Source organism: Stegostoma tigrinum, chromosome 1 (genome assembly GCF_030684315.1).
Source record: "Stegostoma tigrinum isolate sSteTig4 chromosome 1, sSteTig4.hap1, whole genome shotgun sequence".
Lineage (NCBI taxonomy): Eukaryota > Metazoa > Chordata > Chondrichthyes > Orectolobiformes > Stegostomatidae > Stegostoma > Stegostoma tigrinum.
Genome location: NC_081354.1, coordinates 106,303,496 through 106,329,806, shown reverse-complemented (window position 1 = coordinate 106,329,806; position 26,311 = coordinate 106,303,496). Strand labels below are relative to the sequence as shown.

Here is a 26,311-nt window from a genome sequence, read left to right as displayed (position 1 = left end):
GGAGCGAACAAGGGAGTCACGGAGAAAGTGGTCTCTCCGGAAAGCATGCCCTGTGGTATGCTGATTTATCCTTTGTAGCTTGGAGGATTTTGAGATGATTTTGTAATTGCTTGTGCAATCCAGATGATGTCAACTGCAAATGCAACACAGGAAGAGAATCTTCAAGAATTCGATGAATTGCTAAGGGCTCAGTGAAGTTAGAGACAAGCAAGTGCACTTTACTGCAATCTGAAGTAACAAACCAGGTCTTGATTTTTCAAGCTAAAAAGGAGACACAGTCTCTGAAAAGATGATAAAGGCAAGAAAAGGCAGGCAAGAAAAGGCAGGCATCCAAGTTCCATTTGTAGACATAGTTTGATATTACTCATGAATTCCGCCCTGAGCAAGCGACATTGTTAGTGCCATCACATGTGCTACATAAGGATAGAAAATCCGAATGATCCAAAGCACTGCTGCTCAATATGCATGCAAGGGAAATTTGGCCAGTAACCTGAACTTAGCACACGATTCTTCCAACTATGCAGCCAGGGCAGTGATCAGTCATGGTCAAGAGATGTGTGCAGTTTAAAACGGTCATGCCTCTACCATTTCAGGCAGGGTTTTCAGATTCAACTTTCCACCCTCAGGTCTACGCCAGTCAGAACTTTGAGGTGTACGATCAGAAATCCCCCACTTCCAACCTCCTCTACTTGGAAGAGGACCCTAGCCTTCATAAAATAACCCAAGAGATTTGCAGATGCTGGAAATCAGAAACAAAACCAGATATTTGGGAAAAACTCAGCATCTGAGGAGTGAAAGCAGATTTACTAGTTCAGATTCAATGACCCTTCTTCAGAACTTGACATCTCATCATAACCTCCTAGCTCTTGTATTCAATGCCTTGACAAAGGCAAATATTCCATATGCATTCTTAAATACCTTATCTACTCTGTCCTGCTGCCTTCAGGGACACACACACACACACACACACACACACACACACACACACACACACACACAGTCTTTTTCACCCTGTGTACTTGTAAGGTCAACTGTTCAACATTTACTCCCCTGCCTTGTTAGCCCTCCCTAAATGCATCACCTGACATTTTGATTTGATTTGACTTAGTGGTCAAGTATACCGAAGTACAGTGAAAAGTTTTGTTTGCAAGCAGTACAAGCAGATCTCAGTAAGCAAGGATATACAGAGCATAGAGTGCTCAGACAGAGTGAGGCAAACTGATTACACTGCACAAGAGGTGCACAAAGCAAAATCAACATGAACAAAATCAACATTATTTAAAGTTAGATAGTCCCCATTCAGTCTAATAACAGCAGGGAAAAAGAAAAACTGTTCTTGAACCTGTTGGTGCGTGTGTTCAAGCTTCTGTATTTTCTGCCCAATGCAAGAGGTTGTAGGCCAGCATTAACCAGGTGGGAGGGATCTTTGATGATGCTTTTAGGATTAAGTCCCATTTGCAGCTCGTCAGTCTGCCTATATTTACATAACATATTCAAGCAGAGTCAGTTTGGTTTCACGAAGGGGAAATTATGCCCTATAAGGAAAAGGTCAGAGTACAGGCCAAGCCTGTCTAAAGTTTAGGGGTATCTTGACCAAGTGGATGTTGAAATGACGTCCACTCTTGAGAGAGAATCTGGGTGGTTCAAAAGTGAGAGATTGCCCATCTAAGAGAGGCAGAGTCACAGAACATGGGTAGAGAGCCTTTGGTCAAAATCAGTCCACACCAAACATAATCCCAAACTAAACTAGTCCCACCTGCCTGCTCCTAGCCCACCTCACTCCAAACCTTTCCTATTCATGTACTTGTCCAAACATTGTAATTGTACCCACATCCACTACTTCCTCTGGAAGTTCATTCCTTACATGAACTCTGTGTAGAAGATTTGCCCCTCATGTCTTTTGTTAAGTCTCTCTCCTCTCATCTTAAAAATGTGCCCCTTAGTCTTAATCTCCCATCCTAGGGAAAAGACAATTACCATTAACTCTGTCTACACCTCTCATTATTTTATAAACTTCTGTAAGGTCGGTTCTCAACCTCCTACACTCCAGTGACTGAATTCCCAGCCTTTCTTTATAACACAAACTTTCCATATCTGGCAAGATCCCAGTAAATCTTTTCTGAACCTTCTCCATCTTAGTAACATTCCCATAAATGGGCAACCAGAACTGGACACAGTACTCCAGACGAGGCGTCACCAATATTTGCGACAACTTTAACATAATGTCCCAACCACTATACTCAAAAGGACTGAACAATGAAGGCAAACATGTTAAACACCTTCACCACCCTACTTATATGAAATGCAAATTTCAAAGAATTAGATACGTGAATCTCTAGGTCCTTCTGTTCTACAACACTACTTAAGGCCCTCCCTCGTTCGTTGTACCAAACGCAATATCTAACATTTATCCAGGTTGAACTCTGTCATTTTTCAGTCCATTGATCCATTTCATCAAGATCCCGTTGTAATTCTCAGAGTCACGTGGCTTTGGAATGATGGCCTTTATTTCAAAGGAGACTGAATCTAAGAAGTGGTTTTCCTAAAACTATACAAGGCCCTAGTCAGCACAGCTGGAATGCTATGAACAACTTTGTCACCTTATCCAAGGAAAGATATACGAGCATTGAAGGCAGTCCAAAGAAAGCTCACTAGATTATCTTAGATAGTGTCTTATGAGGAGAGATTGAGTACATTGGGTCTGTACTCATTGGTGTTTAGAAGAATGACAGGCTACGTTGTTGAAACATACATGATTCTTAGGTGACATGGCAACAAAAGTTCTCCTTATGCGAGAGCTTAGAACTAAAGGGTATAATCACACAATAAGGAGCTGCTAGGTTATGACAGACAAGGAGGAATTTCCATTTTAAGAGGGTAGTGAATCTGAGGAATTCTTTATCACCGGTGCCTGTTGATGCTAGGTCATGAAGTATATTAAAGGCTGAAATAGATTTTTAATCAGTAAGTCAGGACGAAGGGACTGCGGGCGTTCTGGCGAAGTTTGCCAATGATACGAAGATAGGTGGACAGGCAGGTAGTACTAAGGAGGTGGGGAAGCTGCAGAAAGATTTAGACAGTTTAGGAGAGTGGTCCAGGAAATGGCTGATGAAATTCAATGAGAGTAAATGTGAGGTTTTGCACTTTGGAAAAAAGAATACAGGCATGGACTATTTTCTAAATGGTGAGAAAATTCACAAATCAGAAGTGCAAAGGGATCTGGGAGTGTTGGTCCAGGATTCTCTAAAGGTTAACTTGCAGGTAGAGCCCGTAATTAAGAAAGCAAATGTAATGTTGTCGTTTATCTCAACAGGGTTGGAATATAACAGCAGCAAAGTGCTTCTGAGGGTTTATAAAGCTCTGGTTAGGCCCCATTTAGAATACTGTGTCCAATTTTGGACCCCACACCTCAGGAAGGACATACTAGCCCTGGAGTGTGTCCAGCGGAGATTCACACGGATGATCCCTGGAATGGTAGGTTTAACGTATGATGAACGGCTAAGGATCCTGGGATTGTGCTCATTAGAGTTTAGAAGGTTGAGGGGAGATCTAATAGAAACTTACAAGATAATGTATGGTTTAGAAGGGGATGGATGCTAGGAAGCTGTTTCCGTTAGGCAGCGAGACTAGGACCCGTGGGCACAGCCTTAAAATTAGAGGGGGTAAATTTAAAACTGAAATGAGACGACATTTCTTCAGCCAGAGTGTGGTGGGCCTGTGGAATTCATTGCCACACAGTGCAGTGGAGGCCGGGACGTTGGATGCCTTCGAGGCAGAGATCGACAAATTCTTGGGGAGAGTGCAGGGAAGTGGTGTTGAAATGCCAATCAGCCATGATTTAAAAGGTGGAGTGGACTTGATGGGCCGAATGGCCTTACTTCCACTCCTATGTCTTATGGTCTTCTGGATTATGGGAAAAAGGCAAAAAAAAGTTGTGGACTACCAGATCAGTCATGATCACATGGAACAGATTCAATGGGCTGAATAGTCTGCTTCTGTTTCTATGTCTTATAATCTTATCAGAAAACCAGCGGTAAAGGGAAAATATGTGACTCAGCTAACGTTCCAGTTCATACTAACTGAACGGATTTTAGATGTGGTTTAATGTCAATTCACAAGTCACACAATGTCAGTGCTTTTAAAGGCTCAATGCAGGTTACGATCCTCATTTACAAAAAAAACCCTCCCATAAGCTCGTTTCCTTCTGACTGACTATATAATAGAGCAACATCCCAGGAAAACTAGGGGCCATATTTTTTTTAAGAGAGGAGAAAGATTTTAAAAGGATTGAGGGGTAACTTTGTTTTTTAAAAACAGAGTGGGTTGTGCGTGGACTGAACTGCTTAAGAAGCAGTGGATGTAGGTACAGTTACTACATTTAAAAGACATTTGGATAAGTACACGAATAAGAAATATTGGGAGGAAAATGGCCAAACACAGGCAGGCAGGAAGGATTAGTTTAATTTGGGAACATGGTTGGTCTGGATTGATTGGGTCGAAGGGTCTCTGTTTCCAAGTTGTATAATTTTACAATTTTGCAAACCAAACCATCAGTTTATCAAATGTTATTTAACTATGCAAGTAACTGACACAAATGCAACATGCTAGTTTTGTTTTAAGTATAAATTTTACAAATATCAAGTTTTGTATAACTGCAGCTGTCCAGCAATAATCAGCTTCCAGCCTCCACAACTCTCCAAATAAGAAAGTAAATGTGACACTAACTGTTGTAAGCCATGTTGATCCCACAAATAAGATAGAGTACTCAGGAGCTTTGGTAGTAAGCATCTCAATTATGCATTTGGGACTCACGCCAACTACCAATAATTTATGAAACGTGATACGCTTGTTTTTAATTCTTCCTTCCCTTTCCCTGCCGTACATTTGTCCCTATCACCTGGTAGACATTATTTTCTGGAAATTCTTGGAAGTATTGTAGATTCTAAGTTAACAGCCATGATCTCAAGGACATGTTGATTAGTTAGCACTGAACTCTAAATTCAGGCATACCTGCATACTCATAGAACCACTCCAAGCATCGCTTAGTGGAGAAACCTTCCTCTTCAGACTTCATCCTATTTGAGTCTTGCTTCTTGTACATGCTTCTATAGAAAAGACAAAAATATATCATGCAAACAGTTCATCTTAAATTCTGATACTAGTTACCTGATTTCAAACATTAGCTGTAACATTTGGAAGCATATGCCTTTAAATAAAAGGGTTTTCACTGACAATAAAACACTTTCTCCAGCAGACGTCTCTTCACATAACCAAGACACTCCTTTGTAGACACAGTATTTAGCATCTACCTGGGGTAATACCATCTGAGGAAGAAAGTCAGCATACACTAAACTCTGAAAAAGGTCCAAGAAACAAGCTCCTGAAATGAAATGTTATACAAAAATTACGAAAACTGTTTAACCTTACATTTCAATAAAAAACTGATTTCCCATGACATCTCTGATTTAATACATTCAAAGGTTAATGACAATTTAAATTTCATCATTTAAAGGCCTAGGCCATAAGGAAAATTTAATTTGATTAAACTTTACTATCCTGTTCAAATCTACTTATTAGCACTCGACTCATCCACTCCCATTGCTTCTCCATTCAAAAATCGTTCTCCTCATCTACAACTTGTTTTTATATTTTATAAAAAGAGGTCTCCAGTATTCACCACACTTGTGGACACTTGCTTTGTCTCTTCCCTTTCCCACTTCAGTCTGCAATGGTTGATCCTTCAGCGAGCTTGATCCTATCATATTCTAAAATTTTGTATTAAAACACTCTACCAAGATACAGTTCTCTCAATCTTCAAAAGCATCATGAAAATATCTTTTAGCCAACGCCTTCAGTTGAAAAAAATCTGCTCTCTCTCTTGTTATTCACATCATAAACACATTCATATACATTTCCCCTTATTGTATAATGTAAGCAATTACTTCTCATGTTCTTCGTGGTGATGAAGGCCACATGAGAGGGAGGTGATGCCAGGGTAACCTCAGTGCATTGCTGCAAATGTTATCCTGGATCCTGCTAAGCTTCTTGACCATGGTTGCAGCTGTAGCCACAGGGGCAAGACAAGATGTGCAGTTACACCCCTAACATGTGCCTTGCAGATTGTTGAAAGGCTTTGAGGGGTCAGATAGTCTGTTCTAAAAAGTTAGCAAGGTAAGGGCGCAACTTTAAACTTAGTAATTTGGAGACATTTACTAAACCAACCCATGACAACTGCAAGTTATCTTATAGCCAACAAATGGGAAATCAAAGAGTCTAAAAACGCTATATTTGTTGTTCTTAACACAAGTGCAAAGTAATCAGAGCTGAAGCAAGTGTTAAAATCGAGAACAAGTAAAAAACCTAGTATTTCGTTTCTGTAGATTAAGCACTGTAGTCATTAGCCCTATGGAAAGGTGGCATCAAATGGCATCTTCATTGCACATCATTTGTTCATTCTTCAGCATGGATCCAATAAGTAATTCCCTCTTCAAATGACAATCCCCAAGTCTGTAGAAAAAGATAAAAGTAATACTCTTGGTCATATGACATCCTATAACCTCCTCTGTCAGCGTGCATAAATGATTGCACCGTACACATATTGAGCACCAAGAACCAAATCTTGATGTTATGAAACTGCTGGTTGAATTAGAGCTTCTGTATAGATTTGTACACAAGACTCAAGTCTTGCTTCATAAACAGGGGTTAACGAAAAAAAGAAGAGAATACTTGCATCTAAAAGGTAATCCAAAAAATGAAGTGGCAAGGCCTCAAACCACAAGTCCATGCACACAACCTAAATATGAAGCTTTGGAGCCAGACTAGGAAATGACAAGGGATTTTCCCAGATTCACCACTGCGTTTACAAAGCATACCTGCTGAAGTGATCTCAATATTGGCTCGTAATAGTCATATTTGAATCAAAAGATTCAAACTCACAAATGCAAAACTACTCCCTCAACTTGGTACAGTTATCTGATTTTTCAACACAAAGGATTGAAATTTTCTGGAATTGCTGAAAAAGTTATCAGCTAAAAGTCCAGGCTGCAGCTTTAAGCCAGTTAAGCAATGGCACAAAAGCAAAAATGACAAAAATGGAATAGCTGTTCAATAGAGCCTGGATAGGGCTTTCAGACAAGCCTCAGGTAAATTTGATGGTCGTGTGAAATGCAGCATCTTTAACATAAGCTATCAAACAAAAACAATGACATCTGGAAAACAAAATTAAGAAGAGAAAACTGGTATAGTCAAAAAGTTTGTCCGTTCGGTTGATAATTCAGTTAGTCAGCTTCTATTAACCAATCCATTTGAACAAATTTACCCTATAGTATCCCGATTCAACATTTTCCAATGCTGCTATGCCACAAGCTTATTAACATTTAGGTGAAAAACCTCCAACTATCTTGCACAATGTTTGACAGACATTGGCTTCAAATAAATGATAGAAGTGTTTTGAAGTAAAAACAGAGTTGCTGGAAAAGCTCAGCAGGTCTGACAGCATCTGTAGAGAGAAATTACAGTTAACATTTTGGGTCAAGGGACCCTTCCTCAGAGCAGTTTGAAGTATTTATGTCACACCGATGCCACAGACAAGTGGGAGAATTGAATTTACTTATTAAAACAATTCTCCTATTTGTGAAAAGGCTTTTAAAAAAAAATTATTTACCTATTTTCCTTTTGAAATAGGGTTTGGGGAAACATACCAGTATTGGTTTTGTGAAATTCAATTTAAAAATAACCCACAGCAATTTCTTTGGGGTTAAAGCAAATACAGTTTATTACTGCATTCAAAATTTGGGGGAGTACTTTTATAACATGCTTTCACATGTACTTGCATCCAAGAAAGAAAGAGAGAAACAAAAAGATGGATTACAAGTTACTTATAATCAAAGATATCAGAATTAGTTCACATGAATTAGAGAATCCAGTAAGTCAGTGCCAATGGGGGATGTCAGTTGACTGCGCACAGAAGTCCATTCCACAGGAGCGCAGATACACAGACTTGGATGTTTTCAGCACAGGCGGCCATTCAGGCCATCATGTCCTCACCCGTCAACAATGCAGTCAAACTGCTGAGCAAAGTGCAAAGGTGTAAGCTGGGAATTGGTTCACTCTGCAGGCAAAATACAGGATTCATTCCAAAATCAGATTTTTGAGAGATTGAGATAAGAGGCAGCTAAGCCTGGATCTGCTTGCTCTTCTGCTATTACAAGCAAACTGAGTAAAGAAGTCAAAAACTGTAAATTAAAGACTATTCAATCAAACCAGCAATTTGAATCATGTGACTGAAGTTTCAGGTTGAGACACTCAGCTAAGGAGACGTATCTGATGTCCCTTTGGCAGAAACCATTGCTTTTCAGCAGATAATTGTGGTGTCACTACCACCAAGACATGAAAGTAGTTTGTGATGGTGTGCCTTGTTTAGGGCAGAATGAGGTAGACTATTCCATTGTGTTGGCTTGGTTGGAAGTTCATACAATGCAAGGAGTGCAACTTTCCGAAAAGTAATGAGTTTGATTTTGTCCTGGTATTTGCTAGAAATTTCCAGAGTGGCTGAAGTGCTCATTGTGTTTAATAGCAACATTTTAAAATCAACTAAGAGCCATTTAAAAAAAACAGAATTTAAATTGGTTAATATTGTTTTTGAAAAAAAAATTAGGATCTCTTTTGGTCGCCAGGCATTACATGATTGAAAGGAAGTAAAAATATCACAAAATCTAGCAGAAGACATATGACTGCCTAATATATTCCACTCGTGAGAATGGTAAATAATTTTCTATCTATACTTGATTAAACAAAATACAAGGTTGCCTTTCTGGAAAGAAACTAAACTCTTTCATAATTGACAACTTACCAGTCAAAACCACTACTTAAAGTATCTCATGAAATTCCTCATGAATAATGAAAAAAGCTAAACATTATGATTTGCATATAAAAAGTGCACAATCTTAAGCAACTATAAGTTAACACTTCTGCTATGGAAATGGCTGACATCAACCTATGCCTTAGTGCAGACTTTTACTTCTTTGAGTAGCAAATGCCCTTTCTTAACAAAGAAAGCATGCAAGGGGTATTAGCTGATTATTCAAAACATCTAGCATTTTTTGATTCTATACTTCAATTTACTCCTAAATTATGATAAAGAATCAAGCATTCCACAAATCTACAACAAGATATTAGTCTTCTAATATTAACTGAGCGCTTGCATTTCCCAACATAATTGAAACAAACTCTTCAGCTTTAATCTTTCCACTTGTGTCTACAGTCCAGTTTTTGATGACAAACATAACTATAAACTTTCTTTGTCAGAGAGGAAGGGTCTAGGCCCGAAACACCAGCTTTTGTGGTCCTGAGATGCTGCTCGGCCTGCTGTATTCATCCAGCTTCACACTTTGTTATCTTGGATTCTCCAGCATCTGCAGTTCCCATTATCACTATAAACTTTCTTTGTATATTTTTCAGAGTGCTAAAACATTTTTAACCACCAAATGTGATTTGAGAAATATAGAAATTCATGTAAATTCAAGAAAATTTCAATATTAGGTGCAAATCAGGCATTAGATTCAATCAATAAAATTTTAAAGCTTATTTCAATGTACAGGACCAAGTGAGTAGGTTTAGAGAGCGAGACAAAAAACAAGAAAGCAAAAAAACAAAAGCCAGCATTATGATCTACAGGGCTAAAGTACAAAAATGCAGAAGTTAAGCTACTGTTGCACAAAATCCTGGTTGGATCCTAATTAATTAGAGTACTACGAGCAGATCTGGGCACCACATATTAGGAAGGATATATTGGCATTTGAGGAAGTAAAACGTAGGTTTAGAAGAATGATAGATACATGGACTTCAGGAGTTAAGTTATGAGGAGAGATTATACAAATTAGGCCCCTTTTCTATGGTTTTAGACCATAAGATACAGAAAGAAAATGAGGTTATTTAGCCCATCAAGTCTGTTCTATCATCCGATCAAAGCTAACATGTTTCTCAACCCCATTCTCCTGCCTTCTCCCCATAACCCTTGATCCCCTAAGAACCTATCTCTGTCTTAAATATGTTCCAAGACTTGGACTCCACAGTTCTCTTGTGGAATGAGTTTCACAGATCCACCGCCTTCTGGCAAGAAATTCTTCCTCATCTCAGTTCTGAAGGGTCGTACCCTTCACTTTGAGATTGCGCACTCAGGTCCCAGTCTCTCCTAGTAGTGGAAAGACCTACACCAAACCCACTCTATCCAGGCCTCAGTATCCTAAAAGTTTCAATCGGATCCCCCCTCATCCTTGTAAACTCCATTCAGTACAGATCTAGAGTGCTCAAAGATTCCTCATATGACAACCTTTCACCCCGAAATCATTCTTGCAATCTTTCTCTTGACCCCTCCAACAGCAACACATCTCTTCTTCGATATGGGACCCAAAACTGATCACAATATTCTAAATGCAGTCTGACCAGAGCCTTATACAGCCTCAGCGGCACATCTCTGCACTTGTTTTCTATCCTTGAAATAAATGCCAAAAGCGCACTTGTCTTCCTAACCGCCAACTAAACCTGCATGTTAACTGTAAGAGACTCCTGAAATACAACTCCTAAGCCCCTTTCTGCTTCAGATTTCCAAAGCCTTTTCCCATTTAGAACAGCCTACACCTCTAATCTTACTAAGAAATACCTTCCCACATTGTATTCTATCCGTCACTTTTCCCACTCACCTAGCATGTTCAAGTCCTTCTGTCAACCAAACCTCTATCCATGCCAGTAAACTGCCACTAACGCCATCAGCTCTTATCTTTTTCAGCAGCCTCCCACATGACACCTTATGAAAGGCCGTCTGGAAATCCAAAGAGATCATGTCCACCAGCTCTACTTTGTCTAACTTCATTACCTCCTCAAACAGATTTTTCATGCATGACCTCCCCTCACTACGCCGTGCTGACTCAGCATTATGTTACCATTTACTTCCAAGTACTCTGCAATCGCATCCCTAATAACTGATTTCAGGCTAACCAGCCTATAGTTACCAGTTTTCTGTTTCCCTCCCGTCTTAAACAGGAGTGCTACATTTTCAGTCCTCTGCAACCCTCCCTGACTTCAGTGATTCCTGAATCATTACTACTACTGCACCTTCAATCTCGTAAGCTAACTCCTTCAGAACTATACTCCATGTGGCCCATGTGATTTAACGACCTTCAGACTTCTCAGTTTCTCATTTTTGACAACCACCACACTCACCTCTGCCCTGACTCACTTGGAGTTCCCTTGAAGGATGTGGAGGCTCTGGAGAGGGTGCAGAAGAGGTTTACCAGGATGGCAGGAGTCTGAAACACTGCCAGGGGTGGTATTGGAGGCAGATACAATGGGTACATTTAAGGGACTTTTAGATAAGCACATGAATATGCAAGCAATGGAGAGACATGGGTCAAGGGCAGCCGAAGGGACTAGTTTGATTTGGCGTCATGATTGGCACAATATAGTTGGCCGAAGGGTCTGTTCCTGTGCTGTACAGTTCTATATTCAGCTTTGTTACTAGTGTATCTGTTTTCACAGTGGAAGACAAAGTACCTGTTTAGTTTCTCTGCTGTTTCTCTGTTCTCCACTACTGCTTCTCCAGCCTAATTTTCGAGTAGTCCAGTGCATGGTCTTCCCTTCTCTTACCTTTTCGATAACTAAAAATGCTCTTGCAAAATTCTTACTAGCTAGCTTACTCTCATATTTCATCTTCTTCCCCATTATTGCTTTTTCAGTTATCCTTCAGTTTTTAAAGGCTTCCCAAGCCTCTGGCTTCCCACATTGTATGCTTTTTCATTTGCTTTAACGCTGTCCCTGACAACCCTGTCAGCCATGTTTTTGCTTCCTTGGGAAAAATTTCTGCCTCCTGAATTATCCCAGAAACTCCGACCATTGTTGCTCCACCATCTTTCCTGTCAGACTACCCTTCCAATCAACTCTGGCCAGCACTTCACTCTTGTCTTGGTATTACAAATGAGTAAAAAGTAACTATAGTTACATCTGGTTCCTGCTTCTCTATCTCAGACTGGTGCACTACTGCCTCACAGCGCTAGGGATCCAGGTTTGACTCCGGTCTTGGGTAACTGTGTGTGAGAGAAGTTTGCACACTCTCCCTGTGTCCACATGGAGTTCCTCCAGGAGCTCCAGTTTTCTCCAACAGTTCAAAGGTATGCAGGTTTAGATGGATTAGCCATGCTAAATTGCTTGTAGTGTCCACGGATGTATAGGCTAGGTGAATTAGCCATGGAAAATGCATGGTTACAGGGATAGGGTGGGTGGGGGTGGAGGATGTGTATAGGTGGAATGCTCGTAGGAGAGGTCAGTCTGGTCTCAAAATGGGCCAAACGGTCTACTTCCACACTGCTGGGAGTCTATTATTCTAAAAGCATGGTGAATTCTACCTTGTTATGATTACAGCTTCCTTGGAATTCCTTACTCTTTAGAAAGGTGAACTGATTAAAGTCTTCAGGATGTTAACAAGAAATGACAGAGTAGATAAACAATTTCCATTGGTTGGAGTTTCTAGAACTGGCAGCATAGTCTGGGAATTCGGACCATATGGTTCAGGAGAAATTTTAGGAAGCATTTTTACACTCAAAGCACGGTAGATGTTTGGAACACTCTTCCACAAACAGCAGCAAATGCAGTATTGATTGTTAATTTAAATCCGAGATAGATAAACTCTTGTTAAGCAAAAGGGATATGGACCAAAAGAACAAATATGGAGTTAGCCATGACCTTGTCAAATGGTGGAACAGGCTCAAGGTCTGAATGGCCCATTCCTATTCCTCTGCTCCTTAAGAGGGGAAATAAAGGTGACATTGCAACATATACTCAATGAGATTTTCTTTCAATAATTATGAATTTGAGAGCAAAGTAAATCTTATAAGTCTTTAAACTGAACTGTTGTGAATATGGAGTTTTGTTTTAGAAAAGGAGTGTAAAACATACCCATCATGCCTGCTTTTTTTAGCTGTCAGATCATCTGCTACTGTGGGTCTCCTCTTTTTCCTGGGTGGCATTCCCTTGCTACAGCAGTCAGAGGGGCAACTGCAAGATCGAAGATTTCCTGCATAGTAGAATATTATATACATAAACAACCACCATGAATTTATATACACCAATATTTAAAAGAATGCAATAGCGACAAGAGTAACATTTTACACATGGAACCTAACGGTTAATTTCAAACAAGCGATTCTTTTGCATAACATTGCAAGGTGAACTTTCACTTTTGAATAAAATTTCAGGTTTTTCCCTTTCGGATCAACTCCACATAAATGTAATTTCACCTTGCTGTAAAGTGCCAAAAAAGAAAGGAAAGAGTTTGCAATAAAAACGTCTCCAAACTTTGAGACATCTCAAAGTGCTTTTCAATTAATCCAAGCAGTCAGAATTGAAGTCACTGTTCTAAATACAGGGAATCGCAGCAGCCAACATGCATATAACAAGATCTCAGAAACAGCAGTGAAATCCAAGAAATATAGAACAAATCAGCACAGGTGGTCATCTGGCTACCTGGGCTGTGCCAGAAATATACACAACTTTTAACCTGGGGTTGACAAATAAGTACTGGCCCAGACAGAGATTACGTTACGCCTTTTTTGTTTTGAATCTTTTGTAGACCCCTGACAGGACAGACAAGGCCTTGGTTAAGCATTTCAGCTTAAAAAAAAACCAGCACTCCTGCAGTGCTGCATCAAGAGGTCAGACTTTGTGCTCAAGTCTCTGGATTGGGACAGGAACTTCAATTTCAGGTACGGACACCATCAACTGAAATTTAAAACCAGGATTCACGTAGCCATAGATAAGGACAAGTTGAGTTGATGTACAGATCAATCAGGATCTGAGTGAATGATGAAGAGGCTCAAGTAGTGGAATAGCCTACTCCTTATGAAATTGTACAAAGCAGCAAATTAATTGCATACATTAAATCCCTTCCAAATGCAGGTAGAACTCCTCCATGCAACGAAGATTCTACTTTCTGCTTCTGTGCTCAGCAGGCCATGATTTTCTACCCATTATTGCATTTGGAAATAGGCTTTCAAATGCAGAGTGTCAAAGTTATTTTCTTAGAATTTATTCTTAATGAACTAAGAAGGCCACATACGTTGCTCATCTCTAGAGGTCCTGAAGGTACGTCTTTTCTATGACCATGGAGTCAGAGTAATAGAGCAAATCAGAGGGCGGCTGAAAGTCATAACAGGATTCTGGAAGAGAGTAGGGAGACTTCCAGTGTCTTTGCCGGCTATGCCTGTGAGAAGTGCACCCAGCTGCAGCGCTGATAGACCACATTAGGGAGTTGGAGCTGAGTGAACTCAGGATCATCTGGGTGCAAAGAGAACATCATTGATAAGAGCTATAGTGAAATGGTCACTCCTAAGGTGCAGGCTGCGGGTAGTCGGGTGACCACCTGAAGAGGTTTTCTTTGAGGGTGGGCAGTGGGGACGAGCAGGAGGGTGTTGCAAACAGTGCAGGGATTCCCCTCTGGCCATTCCCCTCAATAACTGGTACATCACTTTGGATATTATTGGATGAAGGGGATGACCTTTCGGGGCTAGCAACAGCAGTCAGGTCATATCATAGATCATCACCTCAATTGCTATTCAGCTGTTGACACTTTCCTCACACCATCTGACACTTTTGATCACGTGCAGACTTGTTATTCAGCCTGTCAACACTCCACTCACACCATTTGTACAATATTTTGATCTCTCTGCCTACAGATTCTGTGTCTGTGTACTTCACTTCACTTTACCTGAGAAAGGAGCAGTGGTCCAAAAGCCAGTGATTTCAAATAAAATTGGTTGGACTATAACCTGGTGTCACGAGACTTGTGGCTTTGTCCACCCCAGTCCAACACTGACAGCTCTACATCATACACCTGCAGTCCTTCATCCCAGAACAATTCTTATATTTTTTTTATGAACTTTCTCTAAAGAATTCACATATTCCTTAAAATTCAATTAGCAGAATCGGACAATATTTCAATTTAAGTTAAGATGGTAGTTTTTAAAAAGAAAATTCACAGTACTTGATGTGCTTTTGAACTCAATGCCTCTTTGTACATATGGCTAGGATCCCCTGGTCTCTTTACCCATTTTCTCGACTTGCCCAACCCCACCTTCGTATGATTTGTTATTTATACCACTAGCTGTTTCTTTCCCTCATTCCTATTAGAATTCCACTCTATTTTGTTTTACCTCTCTTTGCTTTGGCTACTAAAATATAATCACTGCATTACACTTAGTTGGCACATAGCCTAGTTTCTCTAAGTATATCATATTCCTTCTCATTAACCTTTCAGGTGTATATTGTGCAAATTTTAAAACCTGCAATTGAAAATTACAGTACTGCTAACTTAGATTACTAATGCATATCAGGGAGAGCAGTGGTCCTCATTTCAGCCCTTCAAAGCCCCACTATATGCCTTCCCCTAATTTGAAGAAAAAGGTTCACCACCACTCTCAATCTCACCATTTCTCAATCAGCAACTTCATATCCACTGACTTTACTATTCACGACATTTTAGCAAACATCTCCTTAGGTGTCCACATGTATGACATCAACCAAATTACCCCCAAAACAAAAATCAAGTTGGTTGCCTCACAAAATCCATGCAGGTTCAGCTACTTAATCTACACTAGTTCAAGTAATTTGGTTTTGTACAATTCTAGCATAACCTCCCATTTACTAACTAAGGTGTAGAGTTTAAGCAAAGTCATATGTCCCATATGCCTCCTTAACCACTTTAATCAACTTCAGCCACTGCCTTAAGACCTTCATTGTAGAATCCCCACAGTGGGGAAATAGGCCATTCGGCCCAACAAGTCCGCTCTGACCCTCCAAAGAGGATGTAACCCAGACACATCCTCCTTTCCAATTCCTGCACAGCCCATGGCTAACGCACCCTACCAATACATCCCTGAACATTATGGACATTTTAGTATGGTCAATCCACCTGACTTGCAAGTCTTTGGACTGTGGGAGGAAACCAAAGCACCCGAAGGAAACTCACACTGACACAGGCAGTCACCAGAGGGTGGAATCAAATCTTAATCCCTGGCACTGAGAGACAGCAGTGCTAACCACTGAGCCATGGTGCTGCCCACAAATGTCCCTCTGATCCTTCGTGCTTCCCAGAGTCCCACTATTCATCATGGTATTCACTAGCTTTGCTTGTCCTGCCCAAATGCATCACTTCCTATTTACCCAGATTGAATTCCATTTACATTGATAAGCCCATTTAACTAGATCACTATACCATCCCGTAATCAAAGGCTATCCTCCTCACTATTTACCTCCCTACTAATTTTTGTAATCCTCCTCCAATCGAGTTTAAATGGGGTTTATATATACACACCACAAACAGCAAGGGCCCCAACACTGATCACTGTGTAACACCCCTCCCCGGACACTGGCTTCCTGTCACAAAAACACCCTCTGACCATCAGCCTCTGCTTCCTGCCATTCAGTCAATTGTGAATCCAATTAGCCAAATTTCCTTGAAACCCATGTGCACTTACCTTTATCAGTTCCCAAGCAGAACCTTATCAAAATCCTTGTTGAAGCCCAAAAAGATTACACCAAAAGTAGCGTTCTCATCTACATGTCACCTCTCCAAAAATTCAATTAAGTTGGTCAGACATGACCTGCCCTTCACAAAACTATATTGACTGTTCTTGATTAATCCCTGACTCCGCAACAGCGGATTAATCAGTCTTTCAGAATTGCTTCTAATAGTTTTCCCACAATGGTCAGGCTGCGTGGCCTGTGATTTCCTGGTTTATCCATTGCTCCTTTCTGAAATAATAGTACCATATTACTAGCCCTCTGGCACCTCTCGTGGCCAAAGAAAAATTCAAAATTCAATGGCAACAGCATCCAAAATTTCCCATCTTATATCTTGGCAGATATTTTTAAATCAACGTGATCAGACACATTATGACATGTCTGGAGCTAATGGGATTTGAATGCAGACCTTCTAGCCCAGGAGTTAGGGATGCAGTACCATAAGTAACCTCTTACTTCTGTATCCTTGAATCAATCCCATAACAATCTTGATTACTTCTTATCATATTTTAAATACAACCAAAGTGTTTAATATCCTCAATTTATCAATTGATCAATTGTTATTCAATATCACCACTTCTTTCCTCACTTTGGCTTCAGAAACATTGCACCTTTTGAACAATGTCCTTCTTGGTCAAAGTACCTCAGCCACATGCGCCCCCCTTGCATTAATCCTTGTTTTGGTCCTTAATCAAACCATGCCTCCTCTTTGTTTCTTTATTCTGTCACAAAAGGTCATTGGTACATTAGTTGCCCAAGCTATGCTATTTTTCAGCATTCTAAGATACATTGCAAACGTAATAGCATTTCAATCATAGGTGGTGCCATGGCATTGACTGTACAAATATTTTCACAGCCAATAGAATGGGAAATATCCCATAGATGTTCAAAAACAAAAACTGACTAACCACATTCCGTTCACAGACAACTTTATACAAGTTGGCAAAGCTGAATTTTACTGACGATCCCCGCTAGTGCGGGAGAAAGGGAAAAAAAGAAAATCACAAACCTGATTGCTGGTCGTCTTGGCCAATGTCTTCTGTCAAATTCTGTAATAAAAAAGGAACACAAAAAAGGAAGAGAAAGAAGGAAAAACTGTGCAAATCTGCAGCACTGCACTTTATAAAACAATTCACCACGTAACAAAATTAACTGTGTTGTATCAATCTTGATCTTAAAAGTAGAGGTTTACTAAACATCGTCTTATAGAGTAACCTCTCCCCACCTTTTCACCTTTGATGATTTTTCTCACTAAGCCCAGAAAGTATTGGCATCATCTCATGGCAAACGGAACACTAGATGTGACATGCCAGCTATAAGTTCAGGGCAGGATTTGGAATGATTGCATAGGCCAATATCTGCTCAATAAACTGACTAGAATTCAAACAAACAATCTTTGCTGAGATCACCCCATAGTGCAGCTATAGCAGCCAAACTGCAATGGTGGCATTTCTTTAAGCCTGTCCGTCCAGCTTTGTTTGCCCATCTCTTTCATCCCGGCTCTTCCACAATTTGGTAATCTCTACGTTAAAAGAACTGGGAACTAAATAGAAACTACTCTTTGCATTTTAATTTAATACATTACATAGATTAGACTGTTAAACAAATGAGCTTTTTTGGTCTATAGCATTACTTCTTAAAAATTGCTTTCTTCAACATGTTTTATAAATAAATGAACAATCTTGACACACCTTGTATTGAATGCTCATGCTTAAATTTACAGAAATCCATTATGATGTTCCCTCCTCATCCCAAACCCACCCCAGTATATTTATAGTTGAAATGTATTCAATGTTTCAGTTGGCAGTTAGTTTTGTGAGCACAAATGGAGACTATTGGGTTGGGTAACAGATCAATGAGCTTTAAAACACTTTAGGCATATTTAGGCCCTAAAAACTTACCAGAATGTAGGTCAGATAATTACAAGCGCCAAGTGGCAATTTGCCAGTTGACTCTACATCATCTTAGGCCAAATGCAACCGTAGGATAAAAAAAGGGAGAAGTTGGCTGCCAGCAGCCTTCAAGATCTATGAAGCCAGAACAAGGTGAAGTGTTTAAGATAACAAAGATTGAAGGGTCTAGGCCCAAAATGTGAGCTTTTGTGCTCCCGAGATGCTGCTTGGCCTGCTGTGTTCATCTAGCTTCACACTTTATTATCTTGGATTCTCCAGCATCTGCAGTTCCCATTATTTCTGATACAAGGTGAAGTATTTATCCTGGTTTCATACGAGCAAAGTTAAGTGATCCGCCTTTTTGTTGGTAGTCCCTTTCAGGATCACTAGTAAAGCACAGCAAGACAGGGAAAACCAGAATACCTGAAGTTCCGAGAGAGCCCCTTATATGGTAAAATCTTATCACTGACCAAGGTCAGACCAGTTGGCCCATGATTTCCTCTTCTTCCCCGTTTGCTTTGTAACAGCCCTGTTTAAATAAGGCATCTCCCAGTCCTTTTGGACCCTCCATGGCTCCAGTGATGCCTAAAAGAACACCAATGCCTTTACAGTCTCCTCCGCTATTCCTTCAGGACTCTAGGGTGTGGTCTGTCTGGTCCAGGCGATTTATTCACTTTCAGACCTTTCAGCTTTCCGAATGCCTTATCTCCAATGATGGCCACTGTTCTTTGTTATTTATACCAGGGATTTGGATGAGAACATAGGAAGCATGGTTATTAAGTTCATGGATGACACCAAAATGTTGGCATAGACAACCATCTTCAATGTGAGCTAAAGAGATCTTGATCAGATGGACCAAGGGTCAGAGCGGCAGATGGAATTTAATTTAGATAAAAGCAATTGTTGTGAAGGCAAACCAGGGCAGGACTTATGAAGTTAATGGTACTGCTTTGGAGAGTGTTGTTGAACAGCAGGCTCCAGTGGTGCAGGTGCATAATTCCTTGGAACTGGTGACATACGTGAATGGGGTGAAGGCATGCTTGCCTCCATTAGTCTGAACACTGAGTATAGGAATTAGGATGTCTTGAACGGCTGTAACATAACATTGGTGAGGCCACTTTTGGAGTACTGTGCTCAATTCTGGTCAGCCTGCTATAAGGCTGTTGTTAAAATGGAAAGGGGACAAAAAAAATTTACAGGGATGTTGCCAAGACTGGAGGGTTTGAATTATAAAGGGGAGGGTGCACAGACAGAGATTTCCCCCTCCGAGACCATCAAAGGCTGAGGGGTGACCTTACAGGGGTTTATAAAATCATGGGGCATGGATAAAGTGAATAGCCAGTATCTTTTTTCAGGGGTAGGCGAGTCAAAAACTAGAGGTTTAAGGCGAGAGGGGAAAGCTTTAAAAAGGACACAAGCGGCAACATTTTCATGCAGAGGATGGTTCAAATGTGGAATGAACTGCCATAGGAGGTGGCAGATGCAGCATAGTTACATCACTTAAAAGATATTTGGATAGGTACCTGAACAGGAAAGGTTTAGATGGATATGGACCAAACACAAGCAAACGAGAATAGTTAACATTGGGACACCTGGTCGGCATGGACGAGTTGGACCGAAGAGTCTATTTCACAATTATATGGATGACTGGTCGCTATGCATATGCAAGGGTCCCAATCTTAAATCATTTAAGGCAATCAGGTGACAACCGAATATCATCCAAGGAACTACAATATTGGAGATGCAGCAGGAACGTCTCTACCTCTGAGCTTGGAGCCACAGTTTCAGAGGTAACTATTTTAGAATCCCTAGAGTGTGGAAGCAGGCCATTCAGACCCTCGGGTCTACAGTGACCCTCTGAGGTGCATCTCACCCAGATCCCTACCCCATCCCTATAACCCTGGATTTCCAATAGCAAGTCCACCCAACCTGCATATCCCTGGACACTACAGGTATTTTGGAATGGCCAATCCATCTAACCTGCACACCTTTGGACTATGGGAGGAAACCCAAGCACTTGGAGGAAACCCTGTAAACACGGGGAGAATATACAAACTCCACATAGACAGACAGTTGCCCAGGGCTGAAACTGAAGCTGGGTCCCTGGTTCTGTGAGGCAGCACTGCTGACTACTGAGCCACCACATCACCTAACATCTAACAGGTTGGCTAGAAAATCTCTGCTGGAGATGCATTTTAAGGGCTTGAAGCACAGACAAGAGCTCCACAAATCTGAACCACTGGCCCCCATTTGAGTGAGAGAAACAAGTGCAACAAGGTCCATTTTCGAATTAATTCTAAGGGAAACAATGTTTATAAGTACATACACAAAGGTTTTCAAATTTTAAAGTTACTTTAAAGATACATATCTGCTGTCTTTTTATAGAGGAACTCATTTCATATCACACTTGAAAGCAACAAAAGCTCTGCTGACAATGCTGTATTCCCCAGCACAGCACTGATTTCTGTGTTCAATGTCAGGAATGGGGTGTTATCATTCCCTAAAAGAAATCAATATTAAGCAATCACTGGGCAAATTATTCAGATATTAAACCTCAAGATCCATGAAAACCTTTCATTTAAAAAAGTACTTGATTTACACAAGGTCTTTAGATTTTGTTCATTTGACAATAAATCACCAGGAGGGATTTTCAGAGGAAAAGCTACATTATTCTGCTCATGTGGCCATATAACATGGCATTAACTACTGTTGCAATTAGCTTGCAATATTAACTACATTTGCTTTCACACAGGAGAGCTTTAAAATAGCCTAATTGCTGTAATGAATTGCTAGTGGTTGCACACTTGTCACAACAGATCACAGAGTCAAAGAAGCCCTACAGTGTGAAAGCAGGCCATTTGGCCCATCAAGTCCACACCGGCCCTCCGAGGAGCATCTCACCGAGACCCCTACCATATCCGTGTAACCCTGCATTTGCCACAGATAGTTCACTGAACCTGCACATCCATGGACACTATGGGTAATTGAGGATGGCCAATCCACATAACCTGCAATCTTTGAACTGTGGGCAGAAAGCGAAGCACCCGGATGAAATTCAGGCAGAGAACATGTAAATTCCACATAGAAGTCGTCCGAGGATGGAATCGAACATGGGTAACTGGCAGTGTGAGGCAGCAAAACTAACCACTGAGTCACCGTGCCCGCCCAATGATTGGGAACAATTTATTGTAGTTCACTTGACTAAGTTATACAAACAAATTTCATTAACCTCAAAATACTGTATTTAATTATGTTTATATTCTTTAGGTATTTTAAATTTCAAATAAATATTTTTGCTGTTTTACCTGGTGCGAGAAAAGTGCGCTGTGCAACATGCAGATAAATGTGATTATGTGTGCAGATTGCTGCAGGTAATCATAAATCATCAGGAGCATGAAACTATTAAAGTGCCACAGTCTGCAAAAAGATTGAGCTGTTTTATTCCTTTTTCAGAAGTGATTAGTTTTCTGAAAAATATTCTACTCAACTGTTTAAAGGATATTCTACAGTTGTTAGAATGGCTGCAATCCAATCAATCACAATGCATTTTACAAATGGACAATTTTCGAAGTAAAGTATGATAGAGTTGAAGGGAATGTATTGAAGTGTTTCAATGCCCAATTTATAGAGAAGTGCATTCAATTTGAGAGAGAGAAATTGTTTCCCAAATTCAAAACCAAATTTTATAAATTTACAGTCCAGATACTATATAGCCTAAGTTTCAGCCAGCATTCAACCACACTTCAGGAGTTAGTTTACTATTGGCTGTCAGGGCCATAGAATTGGATTGCAGCTCAAACCAGTGTCTTTGGAAAATACCTCATGCCCTAGAAAAATATTGCTACACTTTTCTTTTTAATTCTCCCAAGATGCGCTGCAATGTGCAGCTCTTAAAGACCATGTTGATCCATTTATCATTACTATTTTTATTGTAAAACACAAGCATTGCCATGGTGCAGTGAAAAAACACTCAACCAAGTCAGAAAACTGCATTGTCAGAGCTACAGGCTTTCCGTAAGAAATTAAAACAAGGCTCCATTAACTCGTTTAGGGAGATGCAAAAGAATCACCACTCTACTCCAAGGGAAGCATAAGAGTCCTTCCCAATGTCTAGGCCAATATTTATTTTTCTAAACAATATTGTTTAGAAAACAGATTGCTTCTAGTTAGTAGAGATTAACAGTCACATTATTCATTCATTGTTGTAACGTAGAAATAATGTACAAAAGCACTTCACTGGCTATATATTTCTTTGGGTGGTCCTCAGGTTGCAAAAGGTGTTGTACAATTTATGTTCTTTGTTTACTCAAAGTAAAAATACAAATGCTACACCAACAGTAAATCTGGAAACTGCAATTACAATATTTTCAGGTTAAGTCCAGTTTTAAGAACAGGTGCCTTCAAAAACAAAGCAGATAATTTCAACAATAGGAAAGCAGTGTTAATAACAACAGAAAAGGGTAAACATTTTGTGGCAGACCCACTTTTACCGCCGTTGTAAGCTCTTCAGCCATGTCAATTCTACTTTTTGACTTTGTAATTGCCGGTAAGTAATACAATTGCAAATAAGTGCAAAAATATTACTTTGAAAGTTGGATTCTTTAAGAACGCCCATTTCTATTTGCCACTATCAACAGTCCCTCCAGAAGGTTGGCATATCGAATTACTGAGGTAGTTCACGTGGAGCTAGTCAGCAGTCAAAAGAAAAACAATTCCTACAAATGCACTTCTCCATTCTAACTTAATTTAGACTATAAAGAAAATGCCAAATACACTGCTTCACACTTAGCCAACATGTGAAGTCAATGCCCTAATGGGCTTCCACAATTTGGTTAGTCTAGTGCTTAAATTTTATATAGTTTTATAGACAATTATGAACTTCTGAATGAAGTTTAATAAAGTGTACATTGAACTATTGTAAATTTGCTACTTCCCCAGTTGTACATAAATCCTCGAAGTCTTCTTTACTCTGTTACATCAAAAGACACTACTACTTTTTCTCAAAACATTCCTTCCAGCTGCAGTAATTTGTAAAGGGTACTCATTCATGGAATTCATCCAATTGATATAAAAAAATTTAAGGATCATCTGCATATGAACAGCTACAATACAAACATCAAACCTCAAAAGCATAAACTCTCAAGAGTCAGAATCAGCAGCCAGGGCAGCGGCACCACAACTTGGCATTGCTGTACAGCAGGGAGGGTTGGAGTGTGACAGGAGAGGACTCAATAGTTAGGGACACAGATAGATGTCTCTGTCACCATGAGCAAAACTCCAAGATGATGTGCTGCCTCCCTGGTGCCAGGATCAAGGAGGTCTCTGAAGTAGGCACAGGACATTCTGAAGGGGAAGGGTGAGCAACTAAAGGTTGTAGTCTTTATTGGTATCAATGATATAGACAAGAGACAGAAGGTCCTGCAAAAGGAGTTCAGGGAGTTAGGTATAAAGTTGTAAAGCAAGAACAAGGGCTGTTATCTCAGGATTACTTCCTGTGCCATATGCCTGCGACACTAGGAATAGGAAAACAGTACAGTTAAATACATGTCTGAAGAGCTGACATAGGAAGGAGGACTTCAGGTATGGTGATCATTCTGGGGCATGTAGAACCCATTCAAGAAGGACAAGGTACATCAATATTCTGGTAGGGAGGTTTGGTGGTTTGGTAGTTTGGTAGGGGGTGTGCGGAGCAGTAGTTCTAAGTAAAATAACCAACTAAGGCCAGCAAGACTAAGAGGAAGAACTTACAGAGAAGATGACTGAACACAGTAGGAGTGGTGATCTGAGGAGTATTTGTTTTAACACGAGGAATGTGACAGGTAAGGCAGATGAGCTTGAAGCTTGGGTCCATATACTTAACTATGATGTAGCACAAGGCTGGTACCTTAATGTTCCAGCATTTAAAGGTTTCAAGCAAGATAGAGAGGAATGTCAAAGGAGGTGAGAGAGTTGTTTTATGGGTAAAGGACAATATCATAGCTTTACTGAGGGAGGACACCCTGGAGGGCTCATTTGGGGGTGGTAGGGTTGGAAGCAGAGATATGAGTGCAGCTTAGGATTTCAAAGGATGCAATCACTTTGGTTATACTACAGGCCTCGCAACTGCCAATTGAGGTAGAGGAACAGATATGTTGACAATTATGGAAAAATGTTTTTTAAAAAATTGTGATGGGTGATGTACGTTCCCCTACATGGGCTGGAACTTGCCTATTGCAGAGGCTTGGATGGGGTGGGGTGGATTTGTGAGCTGTCTCCAGGATGGTTTTTTGAAACAATGTAAATGCTCCAACTAGGGAAGGGTTATACCAGACCTATTGGAGAACAAGCCCAGCCAGGTGACTGAAGTTTCAGTGGTGACGCATTTTGGGAACAGCGACCATAATTCTGTAAGTTTAAGTTATTTCTAGATATGGACAAGAATAGTCCTCAGGTGAAAATATCAAATTGGAAGCAGGCTAACTGACATCCCTCAGGCAGAAACTGGGGAACAGTGATTGGGGTCAGTTGTTTGAGGTTAAATCCACATCTGTCAAGTCAGAATCTTTTAAAGGGCAAGATAATAAAATGTGAGGCTGGATGAACACAGCAGGCCAAGCAGCATCTCAGGAGCACAAAAGCTGACGTTTCGGGCCTAGACCCTTCAGCCTCACATTTTATTATCTTGTAATTCTCCAGCATCTGCAGTTCCCATTATCTCTGATACATCTTTTAAAGGGCAGTTGACTAGGCCAGCACGTTCCTGTGAAAATGAAAGATGGCAAGATTTGAGAACGTTGGGTGATGAGAAATTGAGAGCTTAGTCAAAAAAGGAAACCTACAGAAGGCTTAGGAAACTAAAGACAGACAGAGCCTCAAACAAGACAAAGATAGTAGGCAAGAACTCAAACAAGGAATTAGGAGTGCCAAAAGGTTTTATGAAATGTCTCTGGCAAACAGGATTATAGAAAAATCGCAAGGTGATTTACACATAAAAAGGAGCAAGACAGTAGCTGGGGAAGGTATGTCCACTCAAGGATAAAGGAGGGAATTAGAGCCACAGGAAGTGGGTAAAGTCCTTAACAAGTACTTTGCATCAATATTCACTAATGAGGACATGGTCGGTTGTGAGTTAGAGGATGGTTACATTGATATTCTAAGGCATCAATATTTTTTTTAAAAGTGGTGGCATTGGGCGTTTTGAAAAGCACTAAGGCAGACAAGTCCACAGGACCTCATGGAATTTGTCCTAGCATGGTGAGTCAATTGCTTAAGCCTCGAAGGAAAGCTTCACATTCTCTTTAGTCACAGGGGAGGTCCGAGAGGACTGCAGAATCTTAAGGGCAATAAGGATGATCAGGGAAATCACAGGCCAGTGAGGTTTACATCAGTGGTCGAGGAATTATTGGAGAAGATTCTTGAGGATAGGATTTACTTACATTTGGAAAAGTGTGGACTTATTAGCTGTAGGCAGCATGGATTTGTGCAGGGAAGGTTGTCATCACAAATTTGATTGGCACTTCCTCAAAAATTGTCAAAGATGATTGATGAGGACAGGGCAGTGGAGTCACATGGGATGAGCTGATAAAATGGATACAGAAGTAGCTTAGTCATAGAACACAGTAGAGATTCAAAGTATATTTTTCAAATTGGAAATCTGTAATAGTATTCTGAAGGGATCAATGCAGGGGCCTCTGTTGTTTGTAATATTTTATATATATTATGTATATATGACTTGGCGGAAAAAGTAAGTGGCTGATTAGTAAGTTTACAGACAGAACAAAAATTGGGGACACTGTGGAAAATGAAGAGAATTGCAAGAAGATACAGCACGATATAGATTGATTGGTGACTTGGACAGAGAAGCAGCAGAT

The 26,311-nt window shown here is 40.3% G+C and overlaps 1 protein-coding gene across 6 annotated transcripts in view; it reads right to left on the bottom strand.

Annotated features, from left to right (window-relative positions):
* dcun1d4 (DCN1, defective in cullin neddylation 1, domain containing 4 (S. cerevisiae)) overlaps positions 1–26,311 on the bottom strand; it is a 79,490-nt gene that overhangs the window by 34,954 nt on the left and 18,225 nt on the right. For 2 of the 6 annotated variants that reach the window (XM_048534675.2, XM_048534692.2), the window contains exons 3-5: positions 17,579–17,618; positions 12,949–13,066; positions 5,011–5,105 (exon numbers count right to left, since the gene is read on the bottom strand). In XM_048534675.2, the coding sequence (XP_048390632.1) occupies positions 5,011–5,105; positions 12,949–13,066; positions 17,579–17,618 (253 nt within the window). Of the gene's footprint in view, positions 1–5,010; positions 5,106–6,360; positions 6,508–12,948; positions 13,067–17,578; positions 17,619–26,311 lie in introns of those variants that run through there. The other 4 variants (XM_048534683.2, XM_048534700.2, XM_048534710.2 and 1 more) reach the window with 2 other exon arrangements.